The 16454-nt window shown below is 42.4% G+C and overlaps 1 protein-coding gene across 3 annotated transcripts in view; it reads right to left on the bottom strand.

The window, feature by feature from the left end:
* WIPF1 (WAS/WASL interacting protein family, member 1) overlaps nucleotides 1–16454 on the bottom strand; it is a 110007-nt gene that overhangs the window by 3442 nt on the left and 90111 nt on the right. For all 3 annotated transcript variants that reach the window (XM_004674515.2, XM_012728460.1, XM_012728459.1), the window contains exons 3-7: nucleotides 15439–15568; nucleotides 10195–10356; nucleotides 5828–6598; nucleotides 2131–2343; nucleotides 1348–1461 (exon numbers count right to left, since the gene is read on the bottom strand). In XM_004674515.2, coding sequence (XP_004674572.1) covers nucleotides 1348–1461; nucleotides 2131–2343; nucleotides 5828–6598; nucleotides 10195–10356; nucleotides 15439–15568 — 1390 coding nt within the window. The remainder of the gene's footprint in view (nucleotides 1–1347; nucleotides 1462–2130; nucleotides 2344–5827; nucleotides 6599–10194; nucleotides 10357–15438; nucleotides 15569–16454) is intronic.

The raw sequence follows: 16454 nt of genomic DNA, 5'->3' as shown, positions 1-16454 counted from the left end.
GAACTAAGCTTTTCCTTTCAAACAACAATATGCTTACTTCTGGCATCTGTTCATGGAAATTTTCCTAAATATTTTCCACTTCTTTGGATTCTTTAACAGAGGCACAAAGCACAATTGGACCTCTTAGTAACGCAACAGAAACATCTAGTATGTCTGTTATTACAATAAATAGCATAGCTGCCCTTATCTTTTCCTTTGACTCGAGACTGCCACCTGTCACTTCTCCTTGAAATTAGTAGTTCTGCTTGTAGCCAAACTTCAGCTGAAGTTTAACTTCTGCTTCAGCTTAACTTCTGCTCCAAGACTGGGAACCAATAAACCAAAAATTATTGACGAACCAAACTGTGTGTTAAGGGAACGGCTAGTCCCCAAGCATGTAGAAGGAGGCCTGTTAGGGAGTGAGGACAGGGCTACAGACATTAAAGCAGTAATCTGACATGCTGAAGAACTTGCCACACAGTTCTGGTTGGAGTTTGGTGCTAAGGCTGTTACCATCCTGAGGCTCATCAGCAATTTTATGTGAATCTCATGCAGTTCTAATTACAATAGCAAAATAATAGAAACAACCTAAATGCCCAAGGCAGATGACTGGATTAGAAATTTGTGGTACAGATATACAATGGAATACTACCCAGCTATAAAAAGGTGAGGTCTTGCCTGTTTGATAACATGAATGTAAGGGGATTCTGCTGAATGAAATAAGTCAGCAGGAGAAAGACAAATACTGGATGGTTTCACTTACATGTGGAATATAGAGAAACAAAACCAAGGTTCGATAAAACCAAATCAGTAACAAACCCTAGAAACTGACTGCAGAATCGAAGCCACAAGAGGACAGGGGGGCATCCTGGACTGCACTGGAGGGCTGGGGTGCCCTGGTGGTATGAGGTGTGCTGATGTGCCTCTGGGGAGGAGTGATGTCCTGTCTCTGACTCACATACAGTGTTATAAACCAATGTACATACTCATTTATATAGGCATATCTAAAAGTTCCTAAGACACTTGCTCAGTCTCAAAACTAGAGAGAATAGAAGATGGTGTTATTTGTGCTGTTTTAGGAAGGGTCAAGTGGAGGAAGTCTGCCCAAACCAGCAACATAATGAAATTCAATCTTCTAGCCAACCAAATGTATATTGAGCATATAATGACACACTTAAATAATAATCTGCATAGCAGTAGCTTGCTTTCTGCACTGCATGTGGAAGGGGAGTTCACCAGGATTTCGATGACTAAGTGGCATTCTCAGCCCCACTCCAAGCGAGAGGCATCATTTCCCAGATAGTCCTCAGTGCTACAAGACCCAGACCATTCAAATACAAGGCGAGTAGCGCTTGCAGAAATACTCACTCCGGCTTTCACTTCTTGCTAGTTTACTGGGGTAGCTTTTGGTCGTTGGTACATATGGCTCTGGAGGTGGCAAATCAGAAATTGGATGGAAGAAGAATCTGCTTTCCCACTCATCTGAGGGAGAGAGACAAACAGCATCTTCAGCAACAATCTGCTATGAAGACCCACGTGACGAACCAGCACAGACAGAAACAGAATGACACCTGCAGAGATCACTGCTACTCTCAGGCCTGGAAGTTTAGAAGCAAGCTGGAAGCGCTACACTGCCATGGATACAATACACCTGCCTGGAAATCTAAAGACCAATCAAAGTGATGTAAAGTGACTAGACCCAGTCTCAGTCTCTCTCAGGACTGGGGTTAAGGTCTGAACACTCCCACCCCTCATCAGAGGGTCCAGGAATGACTGAAACTCTCTGGCAGAGGAAAGCGTTTACTACATGCAGGCTGGTGGGTCTCTTGCCTAGAGCAAACTGTTTAGAAAGACAGGTAATAAAAAAAACAATCTACTAAAATGGTTTTTTCAGAATTCTGCACTCTGAAAAATTAGCCCTACCAAGACTCAAACAATGAGACTCAGAGAAAAGCAAGGCCTCGATTTGTTTATGCCACCCTTTTTGATAGTGGAAGAGAAATTACCATTTTGAACTAGTAATTGTGGTGGCTCTGAGGTACTGAAATCATACAGTGTTGTATGGGCTACAGGAGAGTCAAACAGAATTATTGACCCATTGCTGCCCTAGAGCCTGTGAATGCTTCCCAGGAGCTGGAACCCACAGCTCACCTTCACATGAAGAGTCCTGGAAACCGTTTCTAATTGATGTTGATGGTGGAGGTGGGGGAGGTGCCCCAGCCCCAGGTCTGTCAGGAGGAAGGGGCGGTCTGGACCCACTTCTGGGACTATCTACTCCACTCCTGGATGGCAGCTGAGGGGTAGCAGGCAGGGCCCGAGAAGTGCTGCCATTTCTGTTTATTGGAGGAGGAGGAGGGAGAGGGCCTGGAACAGAAAAGACAACACTCCGTGTAACGTTATATATCCCTCCTCATTATTATGGCGGTTATCATCAATGTGCAGGTATTGAGTCCTGATGAATCCATGTCCTGTAGTAAAGCATATGGGGAAAATGCACATGCAAATACAGAAACCTACCTATGCACACACGTCGACGTAAAATGAAGGCACAAGGACTGCTAAATGGCTGGTTTTGTGTGAGTACTGAGGTTGTGGCAGAACACTTCACTTGAGAACAGAGGATGGTCTGTTCATACTGTGCGAACATTTTATAATACATTTAGATTGCCTTTGAACTCATTACTGTGGCAGAGTATTAAATAAATGGTAGTTTAAAAAAAGAATTAGGAAAAATAATGTCATGAAGTTATTTAAGGTCTTCAGAAGGATCAAGTTCTTTAAAAACACAGTATTATTGCTAATTACACAGCCAGGGGAGCACATGATCTATTTCTAGGCAGAAGGGACTCTAGGAAACCAAATACCAGTCACCCTAAGAGCAGGAGCCTCTTCTGGGCCCACCCAGGGAGACACCTCATAAATGTGCACCAGCCCCCCCTGGGGGAACCAGACTTCCCATCTCTGTAAGACAGCAGCATGGACTCCTTTCTACAGCACAGTGCCAGCAAGAGTCAAAAAAAAGGTAAAACTTGATATAAGTACTTGAATATTTTAAAGTTCTGTGGTGTGGTAAAGTTAAAAAAATTTTCAATTCCTAGAAAATAAATCAATGCAAATTTATTTAATATAATATAAAAGAAACCTGTCCAATGTACAGGTTTTTTTAGGTTGTGAGTAAACTTACAATGAAAAAGGAACTTGAACATTCTCAGGCCAAACAAAATGGTGTTCACAATTATTCCTGATCTCCAGCAGTGCAGTCCAATTGCAAGATGTTGACATTCAACATAAACACAACCCGCCGCTGCCGACATCCCTGCCTGGCGGTGTTAACTTAGACGCTAATGGATGTAGGAGGTGGCCCAGCCCTGGGAAGTCTCTCAAGGAGTCTTCAGTGCATGACCTGGTAGGGTTTATTTAATGCCCTGTCTGCTTGTCATTGCTGGAATCCCAGTCAGGAAGAGCAGATTTATTGCAGGATAAAGTATCTCACATGCTGTGGGCTTTGCTTCACTGGAACTACCCCCACGGGAAACCCAGTTTGTATGTCACTGCTTACAAATCAGATTTCTAATAGTATGAGGTTTACTCTATGTAACTTGATTGGCTTGATCACTCTCCATTCTTTAAAGTAAAAGTTCATGTTAACTCTCCAAAGCTAGGCAAGGATAATGTTTCTATTTCCCGTTGGCAGCATAATAATAAAAACATTCACTCATATATGCCAGCACATGAGACACACACCATACACACTGTCTTGTTTAACCCTGACATCGGTCTTGGAAACTGTAGGGACCATGGGCATAGTCTCAGACTTGCTGGAATGTTAAAAAGCCCAAGACAGGAGGCTATGGAGTGGAATGGCCAGAATTTGACTCCAAATCTGTCCAATTGTAAAGCGCATCCCCACCTAACAATGAAACCAAACCTCTCAGAACACAGATGGTCCCTGACAGCTGTCAGAACACTCTGTGGGAATGTAAATTGGTAGGGATTTTCTAGAGGTCAATAAGCAGCACCAATGAAATTTGCAGATACTATTGTGCATCCGTTGACTAGAACTCCCATTTCTAGACATTCATCCAAAGAAAACACATAGAGAAGTGAACAAATAATTAGTGCAAATAATGCATTAACTGAATCAGCAAAAATCGAGATGACGTCAATGACCAAATGAGTGATTAAATAAATCAGGGTACATTTGTGGGACTGAATGTTATTCAGTCATTAAAAGTCAGGTTGTAGAGGAATACTCTTATCTGAAAACGTTCATAAGATCCTTTAAATAAAAAGCAAATTACCAATGTATGAACTGCTGTTGCATTTGTAAAAATGTTTATAGATTTATTAAAAGGCCAAAAAATGTTATTATTATTTTATATAGTAGTGGTAGTAGGCTTATAGATGATTTTTATTTTCTTTATGCTTTTCTGTGTTTTCGTTAATAAGAAGACATGCCTCGTCATCTAAAGACACAATAAATGTCATAATTTTTTTGTCAGTGCCCACCCTAGTTTAGGGAAGATTTAATCTGGTGATCCAACCATTTGTTAAAACCAAGCAAACATTTCCTCAACTACTTTAGGGGAAAGTCCATAGCTGCTGGCTGAGGAGAAAACACTGCATTTCATTCATCCAACTACCAGTTTTCACTTGTTCATTAAAAAAACAAGGTGCCACTCTGTCTAGGGATTTGATGAATGGGCGCAGCTTTTATTTGGGGCAGACTGTCCATGGCAGTGATTGCAGGGATAGTTCTCCACCTTTTCTGTCTATTACAGTCACAGAGGAGCTTCCAGACATCCTAGCACCCAGCCTACAACCCAGACCAGTGAAACGAGAGCCACTGGGCAATGCACCCAGGAATCTACAGTTCTTAAAGCCCCCTGGTTGATCCCAGTATGCATTCAAGTTTGAGGACTACTGGTTTAAAGAGTGGTATTGAGGGGGTTCCCAAGGACAAAGGAACAAGATCAATTAGTTTCTCCTAAGGGGAAAAAATGTTCTGTTTCCAGACATCATATATGGATGGATAGTAAACCTAAAAAGGTAGATGGTTCTACTGCATCCATTAATAGCCACTGTGAAACAAAATGTGCCTATTATAATTAGGAGAGGGAGAACACAATCTAGGAATGTCACTCATTGCTTAAGCTGAAGATCCAGGCGTATCAATCCAGGTGAGAGACGGGGCCGTGGGGAATCATGGACGGGCTTTAGCAATTGTACACAAGATTTATGCAAGTTTTGAATATATACTTATGAGCATTTTTATGAATAGAAGGCCTATACCTTTCTCCTTTTCCAAGGAGATATTAATAAACAGAGATATTAATAAACAGCAAAGTGGACTCTATCATTTGTCTTTCGTGAATACAGAGATGACCTCAAAGTTTGACAGATGAAAAGTACAGGAGGAGCCCATCAGGTCCTAAATAACTGCCCGTCTTGTTGGCATAATGGAGTTCTCCTGCAGAAGGTGGGCATTTATATCCCCAATTCAGACATTTGAAATTCACTTTAGGGAGACAGGGTGGTAGGATGTAGAGGATCCTTCAGAGATGGAAGATGCAAGTTGTAGTCTCTTCTTTCTTAACTAACTCATAATCATTAATTTTATTGGCTACTCAATCTCATCATCACTAAAACATGGATAGAAATACTGGTTTCCTCAGAGGTTTATATGAGGTCAAGATGAAACCAAATGTGAAGTATCATTTAAAAGATTAAAATAGCCTGGCAGTTTACGTAAGCTTTTGTTGAACTCTATAAACTTACATCACTATTAATAGTGACATTTGGCCAGGCTAGGTTTCAGAGAGACAACTCACCCTTTGTCTTGCCATACCTGATCTGCCTGGTGGGTCCCTCACAGGAGGTGGGGGTCTCTCACTGGGTGGGGGAGGAAGAGGGCCGGAACGTCCTGGTGGAGGTAAGGGAGGTGCAGACGAAGTGAGGGACAAATTCCGCTGTGGGAGTCTTGGGATTTCATCACTGCCACTGGAACCTGGAGGCAGGGGAGGGGGTCCGGGCCTGCTAGGTGGTGGTGGTGGAGGTGGGGCCTGTGAGGAGGAGGAAGGTCGTGGGGTGGAAGGCACTGGGGGTTTGCTATTCTGAGGGGGAGGGGGTGGGCCTGCCTCTCTGTGGAGGGCAGGCCTGTTACCCATTGGGGGGGGTGGGGGAGGAGGTTTGTCATCCAAAGCCCTGCCTGGGGTAGGGGGTAGCGGGGGCCTATTGGAGAAAGGGGTGGAGGAGCCTGAGGGGCTTTGACGTACAGAGCCTCCTCCAAAAGCAGCACCTCTGTTTCCAGGAAAAGGGGGAGGTGTAGGCCCAGGGCTGGGCTGCCGGGGGGGCCCAGGCACTGGTGGGGACCCCCGGTTGTGCAGATTTGATTGAATGGGCCTCGGTGTATTAGGTACTGGAGGGGGCATGTTATCAGGCTTTGAGCCCAGGTCGGGCCTTGGGGGAGGCATTCGGTTCCTCTGGGGCTCCGGGGGACCACTTCTGTGGCCTGCAGAAGGCACAGGGAATCGCCCAGGGCCACTTGGGGGTGTGAAAGGTTTGGCAGAAACGGATCTTCCTCCTGGCGGCAAAATTGGAGGTCGGCTTCCTCCAGAATCTGAAGAACCAGAAAAAAAATAGTTAGAAAACTCTGACCCCTAAAGGAAAGTCAGACAACTGGAGATACTCCTAGCACCTGAAAGTTCTTTCCTAGAAGCTATAGTGTAGAAATTGTATTTCTGTAAGTTAGGTTTGTGTGATCCTTCCTGGAAGCAGAGAAATGCAATGCCTCTCTGTTGACCTGCTCATCTGATTCTACAACATGCCATTTTCCCAAAGGATTCTGGGCAGACGTTTATATGGAAAAGAAACAGGGTTGAAGCTGGGAAGAGTTCTGGAGAGATCTTGATTCCTTATGAGGGGACAGGAACAGAATGGTGCTCAGACAGGGATTTCTGCTATTTTTCTCCTTGACCCCCTTCTCTTCACCACACACAAAGATAATTTAAGTCATTTTAGATGAAAAAATTAGTTGCCCCAATATCAGCCTCTATATAGGAGGGCTTACCTAGTTCTTTTACAATTCTCAAGGGAAGGTAGGGAAATATAATGGAAGAGCTATGAATGAGTACAAATGAACTGAAAGGAAAAAGAAACTGCCCAAGGTTAAAGCTTTCGCACTGTGAATATTCTTAATCCGTCAGGTAGGCAGTGACACTGCCTTGTATTGCGTGAACTTCCACTTCTCTTTCTTGGCAGGGCAGAACAAACTATGTAACGAATACTGAACTACTGTGGTCCAACAAAAAGAAGAAAAGGGGGACCAAAGTCATGGGAACATTCAAACCACCACCCCAGACTCTCCCAGAACCCAGAGAATTCTCAAAGGGGTTGGCTGGAAAATTACCACTTCAACCACTAGCTAATTACTATACCAAAGATTTACTAAGCACCTCCTGTATGCCAGTCATTTTTCTAGATGCTGGAGACAGAGGAAAAAACAAAATAGAAAAGGTACTGCTTGCCTGTAGTTTACATTCTTGTGGGGGAGATAAACAGTAAATAAGCATATAAATATTTTCAGCTTGTTTTAAGGACCAAAAACAGTGCAGTAATGGGAACTTTAGAGAGAAATTTTTATTTTAACTTATGTGTTAGAAACACCTAAGTTTCAGGCCCTCCTTGGTGGTGCAATAGTTCAGTGCAGCACTACGAAGCTAGCCACAGCTGTTTCAGCATGAGTCAGATCCCTGGCCAGGGAGGTGACCCGCATGGTGCAGCCGACCCCTCCTGTGTCTCCAACTGCTCCCCTCAGCAGTGTACTTTGTCATCTGCCTGTTCTGTTCCCTGATCTGACTCTGGTGAATCCTCTTGCCGCTCCTGCACCTCTGGCCTGTACTCCAGTTCTGTATGCATGAATAAATATAGCTCTCTTTTTTTTTAAACATTTATTTATTTATCCATACAGAACTGGGGTACAGGCCAGAGATGCGGAGGGTGAGAGGATTCACCAGAGACAGATCGGGGAGCAGAACAGGCAGATCGACGAAGTACTCTGCTGAGGGGAGCAGTGGGTAGGTCAGGAGAGGTCAGTTGCGCCATGTGGATCTCTTCCGGGGCAGGCGGGAATCGAACTAATGCGGAAGTGGCTTAAGCTTCTTAGTGCTGTGCTTTAGCCCGCTGGGCCACCGGGGAGGGCACATCTCTATTTTTTTTTTAAAAAAAGAGAAACCTGGCCCTCTCCGGCGGCGCAGCAGGTTAAAGCACAGCACTAAGAAGCTAAAGCCACTTCAGCATGAGTTCGATCCCCGCCAGGGAGGTGATCCACATGGAGCAGCTGACCTCTCCTGACCCACCCGCTGCTCCCCTCAGCAGTGTACTTCGTCAGTCTGCCTGTTCTGCTCCCCACTCTGTCTCTGGTGAATCCTCTCACCGCCCCTGCACTTCTGGCCTGTACCCCAGTTCTGTACACACAAATAAATAAATCTTTAAAAAAGAAAAAATAAAAAGCTATATTTTCCCGCCCCTGCACTTCTGGCCTGTACCCCAGTTCTGTACACACAAATAAATAGCTTTAAAAAAGAAAAAGCTATATTTTCCTTGATGGTGTGATAGAATTCTCTGGCCCCAGTTGGTGATGTTCTATCTTGCAAGTTTGGATTAAAGTTACAGTTACTATGTCTGATGCATCGTTTTGTGCTGACTTTTTCCCATTTTCATTCTGTGACTTCACTTCCATTTGTGATTTGCCTTAATTCCTTGTTAAAGTGCTGAATGTATGCATTTCTCAGGTGCCTCAAATCCTTTTGATGGCTTTAAGTTTAGTTGCCAGTGTGATCTGGATCGCTCTCATGTTATTGTACCTCTAGAGTTTCATCATCTAATGCTAAAATCGCTAACCCTGAGGTTCAGTAGCTTGCTTTTCAAGTGAGTGTGAGAATTTCACCCCTACCTAGTGGACTAAGTAGATCATAGATTTAGAAATAAAATTCTTCTAATGCAATAAATATTAAACGAAATTTCACGGCAAATTTCTTGCATTTCTGGGGAGTCAGAGCAGATCCTCATGTGCTCTTGTTAAGGGGAAGAATGTCCTAAAGGAACTCTGCAGGAATCTTGTGGACTCCACCCCTACTCCAGCTAAAGCTACTTCAGCATGAGTTCAATCACCGCCCCGGAGGTGACCCACATGGCACAGCAGACCTCTCCTGACCCGCCCGCTTTCTGGACCCTACTTCCTACTCCAGTGATTGAAACTACAACTCCCAGCAGTACCAGGGAGAGAACTGCGAGGACCCAAGGGTGGAGCTAGCAGGAATTCTGGGACATTTGGGGGATAAATAGAGCGTGATTGCATCTCTCGCTCTCTCGCTCTCTCGCTCGGGAAGCAGCTCTCCTGACTGCGTGACTTGGCGTTTCCAGTCAGCCAACTGGTAAGGTATTCCAGTTACTTTGTATTCTGCTCTCTTTCCCTGGGTTGTTTCCTATTTCTTCCCCTTTTTGTAAATAAACCCTTTATGGACCTTTTGTGTGTCCCTGCAGTGTAACTGAATTGTGAGTGCGCAGGTGAGACCCCACAGACAGGTGGCCCAGGCCACTCTGGGCTACCCTGTAACACTCTCAGGTTTTTCCCTTGGCCGTGGTCAGGTACAAGTTTCTCCTCTACCATCAGATTTCTAGATGACAGGACTCACTTCTACGGCTTTTGCACGAATACTTAGAATCATTGGCCCTGAAGTGCCAAATGTCTGTCATGCAAAAACATCCTTTGTAGAATCAGTGAGGTTTGTGATTCTATCCCATGTGTTGTGCTCCACAGTGTGTGTTTGAAAAGTTGCTCACAAGCATTTACTGGACTGGACAGCTGACTCAGGCTCCCTCACAAACGAAGCTGACTTTGCCAGGTCACCAGGCAGTTTCCAGGGGTGGCAAGTTCCATTTGCTCCTTCCTTTCCTTCCCACTCTAGCTCCCACTTTAGAAAAGTACAAAAAAGTACAAGTTATCCCAAGGACAGTGAGCAAATACTTAGCAGCTCAATAGAATTGTCTGATACTGATTTAAAAAAAATAAAAAGCTGAGTAGAGGCTCTTGTATAAAACAGTATTAATCTTTTAAACAATCTAAAATGTTTTCAAGGGCAGAGAACCTTAGAGGGGGTCCCAAGCTCCAGACCACTGTCTTCCGTTACTAAGTGCAAGAACCGTCTGACTTACCATTATCCCTGTTGGCCGTGGATCTCAGCTTTGGCATCCCGGCCTGGAACAGGCCTCCCAAACCGGGGGGCCCACCGCCGCCAAAACTTCCACCACCGCCACTGCCGCCGCCGCCACCTCCTCCACCAAATCCACCACCACCACCACCGGCTCCTTTAGGTTCTACAGAAGGAAGAAAACAGAGTACTTAACCCGTCCAACTAAACAGGGATGACAAAACAGGCTGCTGGCTGACTCTGGAATTAGGGTGTGCAAATGCAGAATTGTTAGTCTTGACCCTCTACCCTGCTCGCCTGTGGCAATGGGGGCATTTCCTACTACTCCAGGGCTGTCCAGGGCCAGTGGTGCAGAAGCCGCACACATTGGATCAGGGTGAGAGCATCTTCTGAAGTTTATTCATACAGGCTCATTATTTATGCATTTTCCTTTCCAGAGTGAGGATTTTTGGAACATCTTGTTTTTTGATGGGTTGATGTCACCCAGCCTTGATCATCTGAACATAACACATTTCTTGTTCATATGTGAAACTTAGTTCTATTTTTACTTAAGGACTTTTTGTGTGGTCAGCAATTGTCTTTGTGTGATGTATTAACATTTTGTGCTTTGATTAAACACCAGAGGCCTGATTGCTGAATTTTTCCTGTGGGGAAACTGATGCCAAAATTATTGTGTTGTTAATCAAGGGCTGTGGGAAACAGGGAGGTGTGTTCCCTTTTAAAGGGCCTAGTGCTTCCGAGGTGCCTAGTGAGACTTTTTTGAGCAAGAGTCCGCACTGGGCTTGGTTCCAGAAATTTTCTCAGGAACTTCCCTCATTGCTAAGGGCAGGTATGTTAACTGAATTATAGATCAGAGAATGTTGAGCAACATTAGCTACAACTCACTAGCACATACATCAAAAAATTTCAAACTACCATGACAGGAATAAATTGCAAATTAACAATGATTTCTTTCATATCATTGGTGACATCAGCATTAAATTTATTGCTTTTATGAAATCTACATCGTATTCTCAGAATCACAATTATTCCCATCAATAAAATTAAAGGAAGAAGCAGGAACCAGCTGTGGAGCCTCCTGAGTTTCAGGAAACTCTCCCGCACCAGGACTTTGTCACCTTAACCACAAGCTCAGGGAAAGTGCAGAAACTGTGAAGGAGTGTTTGTTGTATCTCAGTGTAGACATGTAGTACTGGAGTGAGAATACCCAGTTTGCCAGAGTTCATAAAGTCCTAAAATTGCACGCTGAGCAGCCTGGCCCATGCTAGGCCGTACAACTCTGTACACTGCAGCAAACTGATGATACTGCAGATGATTTTTGTCCATAGGCCTGTAAATTAGTTGTGTGCAGTGAAATGCTCTAGATTATTGACTTGTTTTGCACTCATTTATAAATTCAGCTTAGTCTGTTTCTCCCTAAATAAGGGAGACAATTTGAATTCTTTGACAGACACATATTACTAGTTGTCTCATTAATTAATGAGTTAAATAAAATCTTTGACTTACATTCACTTTCCACTTGTCCTTTCTTTAAAAAACTGTCTCTACAATTTATGTATGGACGTATGTTGGTATTTACAAGATTAAACATTGTTTAAAGTTCCTCCCCTAGAAGCCCGTTGAATCTTTGATAAGCATTACATGTGTTCTACAAATTAACCTAGGAGGACTGACACTTTTATGATATTAGACCTCAGTGAAACATGGTGTATTTTACCATGTCAGTAGTTTTATAATTTTGTACTGGTCACACAAGCTATTTATTAGGGTCACTCGAATACACTTTTTTATTTGTTGAAATTGTGAACAAGATGTTGTTGCTACTATAGTTTGTAAATGGTTATTCATTATATTTTTTAAATTAAAATTTAGAAAAATGGTATTATCTTTGTTTTTCTGGTAGATATATGTAATGTAAATAAAAAAGGGGTTGCCTTCTCTTTTCTAATAGTTCTGTGTCTTATTTCTAATTTACATAAGTTAATTACTCTGATGACTTAATTTTCATAACAATGTAAATTATTAATAAATTTACAGGCTATTATATTTTAATTTTAATTAGAATGCCTCTAGTGGTTCAAAGTTACATACTCACTAGAGGTTTGAAATTGTGTTTTTAATGTTCTATCTAAATATGCCTCGTCAGCCTCTATTTTAGATTTTTAAGTCTTTCTTATGCCATGAAATTTTATAAAATATTAGTCAGGATCCACTAAGATGATGGTGTGGTTTTCCTTATTTGTTACAATGGTTTAATAGCTTTTCTCATCTTAAGAAATAAGATAAACCTTGGCCCTCCCTGGTGGCGCAGCAGGTTAAAGCACAGCACTAAGAAGCTTGAGCCACTTTTGCATGAGTTCGATTCCCGCCTGCCCCGGAGGTGACCACATGGCGTGGCAGACCTCTCCTGACCCGCCCGCTGCTCCCTTCAGCAGTGTACTTTGTCGATCTGCCTGTTCTGCTCCCCACTCTGTTCCTGGTGAATCCTCTCACCCTCCGCCTGTACCCCAGTTATGTATGAATAAATAAATAAATCTTTGAAAAAAAAAAGAAATAAGATAAACCCTGATCTTGGTGAATTATTCTTTTAATATACCACTGAGCTATTCTTTTAATATACCACTGTTTGTTTGTTTGTTTCTGTGTCCTTTCATCTACAATCATAACTGACCTATAGTAGGGTCTCCATCGTGGCACGACTGACATCTTGGGACGGATAATGTCTGTGTTCTCTGTAGAGTGTTTACAGCAACCCTGGCTTCTATTTAGTATATGGCAGCAGGTAGCCCCCTCCTTAAGCTGTGAAAACTAAAAATAACTCCAGACGACCACTCCTGGGACACCGACATAGTTAGGATCACACCAGTCTCAGTAAACCTATCAGGTAGTTTCCCACCTCTTCCTATGTTCAGGAATGACATACAGCATTTTAATTAGCTGTTTACTAACATCAGAATTTACAGATAAGGTAATTTGATTCTAAAGTGAGAGAAAGCACTTTGATAAAATTCTCAATTTTTTTGTGCTTTGTGACTTTTAAAATTTATTCTGGTAAATTTATGTTTTTTTCGGAAAAGTAAGATTTCAAAATGTTTTAGTATATAACTTCGTCATACTATTTAGAATCTCACTTTTATAAAATCTGCTTTACATCTTTTATTTGCTTTCTGAATTCTAATTCTATTCATGTATGTTTTTAATTATAAGTCTATATTAGCTCTGTACCTTCTCCAGGTGTGGAACTTTCTAAGCTACTTACTGAAACTATTGATAGAAGAAATAATCTGTTGACAAACTGGTAAGAATTACTTCACATAACAAGATAAATCAAATTAGAATGACAATTTCCACAAGTGCATACAAAATTATTCCTGTACAAATTTAAATTTTTACTAATTTCATTATTACCAATATTAATCATGCCTTTGTCATTCAAACATGATTTGCTAACAAATGATACATTTTAGTATATACCATGTTTGTGCAAAAGACACCTTTACATGGTACAGAATATTCAGAAAGGTTAGAGAACATCCATTAGTGCTCCTAAGCTGGAACATCTGTGCATCTTTCAGATACAGCTAAAGCAGTTGCAGATCATAAATGGCCCCGTATCACTTTGTTAGTAATTAAACTGCACCACAAGGCTAAGTTCAAGAGCATAGCCTCAAGGTAAGCACAACCATGGTGGGCATTTTGACACCAAGCCCAGTCAGGTTTCACTGCAAACACACGAAAGCCATGGAAGGACATTTAATTAAATGCATGGACAATGACATGCACTGGGTTGCATCTGTGTCCACCGAATAGAATACATTCTTAAACATACCTGGGAAGCTGGGAGGGAGAAGAACTAACATTTTTCTACATTATACAAGAGGAGAAGTGGACCTTGAATATAATGTGTTTCCATGAGTGGATTCAGGAGTAAATCCCAGACTGTCCAGTCTCCTTCAGCATCGGTTCCCTCTCTGTCCTAGAGGTCAGCAGTTGGTAGGGCTCCTCTGGCGGCATCCCAAGCACCACGACTAGGATGACTAGTTGGACCAACACTTCCCCCCCAGAGGTAAGTGGCTGCTGGGCTGCCCCCATAAGGACCTTTTGATGCTGATCAAGGGGACTAAAGGATTACACCCTACCCAGGTAAGTTTTTGTGGACATTCTGACCTAGAAGTTAAGACTGTGTCAAGTCAAGAGTCCAACTTCCTAGTTCCTTTTAGAGGTTGCCCAGTAACAGTAACATTTAAGGCCTTTGTATTGGCCTTCCCCTTTTCTATTACCCTCCCACATTAGTGTTTTTGCTGAGTTATGATCCTACTTCCGTCTCTACTCATTAGGTACTTTTCCTAGAAGCTCCTCAGCATGTCTAATCAACTTGGCTAAAATCCTATATCATTATATACTTGTCTATTCACCTATCCATAAAGCTCCCTCTGGTGATGCTGGAAGGTCATTATATTGCCCATTAAGTCCAATGGAATCTGTGGTCTAGGATGAATTCTGGGGACATTTGCCAGCTGTGGAAGTGTCTAGGGAAGACAGTCTCAAGACCTGCTTATTATCTACCAGTAGATTCTAGTCATAGATAATTTTCATTCTGGTATAAATATAAACAGTCCTGAATTATGGGTCCTTGGTTGTTTATATATCTCCTGCCTTGCTGCAGAAAGTATCTCAGACTTCCAATGGATAAATAAGCAAACTTGTGAGCTCATTTCCTCTCTCTCCAGCTCCTAATAATCATAATGTACGCTTGAGTTAGAGATTCCAGAGAACAAAATAGTTTTATAAGCAGTATCTCATTTGATGTTCACAGAAAATTTGTGAGGGCAGTAGAAGAGGTATAATCATTGCCATCTGACAAGTGAAGACAAAGAGACTTGGAGATATAAAGTGATGGATGTGACAGGACTCGAACCCACAGCCTCTCACTCCAAGGCTGAGGGCTCCTCCCATACTCTGTGTACCTCCTTGATCTTGAGCAGCAAGGGGTTAATTTCCAGAAAGTGTTGTGGATCATTCAGAGAATCAATGCTGTGTGTGTCTGGGACAAAGAATTATTATACTGGCTTCCTGCAGTATTAGAGGGAGCCCAAGCCAGAGCTGTGACCTACAATGAGTAATACAGTCCCTTATTCTGCTAGCCTTGCAGCTGTTGTTAACCAAAAAAAAAAAATCCTTTTTTTCTTTTTTTGTTGGAAGGGTAGGGTTGGTTGTTAGGTCATAGACCAATCCAATTTTGACTTACTGTCCAAAATGGGTGCACTTCTGTCATTGGTGACCGTCTTCTTAAGTTTCTTCCCTTTGCTGATGTCAGAAAGAAGAGCATTTCTCCCAGCCTGTTCTGACTTATTTAAGGTAGGCTTTTCTGTATTGGCCTGGAAGAAAACCATACAAACTTTATTCATCTCTTGAACTAAAATCATGTCTACAACACTCAGCTGGGGCGGCTAGAGTATTGAAAGCTTGTTGTTAAGATTGTTGGCAACAGGCTATAAATTCTGCACAAGTTTTAGGCCCAATGTCATCCTTTTAAAGATCAGACATTTGTGAGAGGACACAGTAATAAATTATACTCATTTTTTAATGAGGAAAGAAAAGTAATAGCCTGACAAAAGTCTGAAAATTCAGGCCACAACTTGGTCATAACCAAAAGAGCCTGGAAGGACTGGATAGTTAGAAATGAGAAGGGGATTTTAAGTAGAAGGAGTCTGCTGGGTCCTAGGAAGCTTGCTTCTCTAGAAAGTATTCTGAAGAACAGCTTCTCTCTCCTATCTTCCAGAATTAACCTGGTGTATGGGGTAAACTGTAAAAATCCAAATGCTTTTAAATCCCCTCTATACTGCCAAAGGGTTTCCCCCTTTCTTTTCTTTCTTTTTAAGGGCAGATTTGAGGTATAATTTACTTACATATACATTAATTTACACGTAGTTAAATCACCCTTTTCAGTTCTACCAGTATATGCCAAACATATACTGACAAGCATATAAAGTCACATAGCCATCACAATCATGATCTAGAGCATGTCTATTCCTCCACAGGTTCCTTCATGACCCTTTGGTCTAAGGTATAGGTCACCTTCAATCCTATGAAAGTTTAATTTACAGGGGTTGCACACTAGGCAAAGAGAAAGTTGTAAAATATTGGGCCCGCCTGGTGGCACAACAGGGTAAGATGCAGCAGTACAAAGCGAGCCACAGTCACTTCAGCACAAGTTGGATCCCTGGCCAGGGGAAGGTGACCCACATGGCACGGCAGACTTCT

This window comes from Condylura cristata, unplaced genomic scaffold (assembly GCF_000260355.1).
Source record: "Condylura cristata isolate star-nosed mole 26May11 unplaced genomic scaffold, ConCri1.0 scaffold00002, whole genome shotgun sequence".
Lineage (NCBI taxonomy): Eukaryota > Metazoa > Chordata > Mammalia > Eulipotyphla > Talpidae > Condylura > Condylura cristata.
Note: the sequence above shows the minus strand (reverse complement) of the source record. Positions and strands in the feature narration are given on the sequence as shown.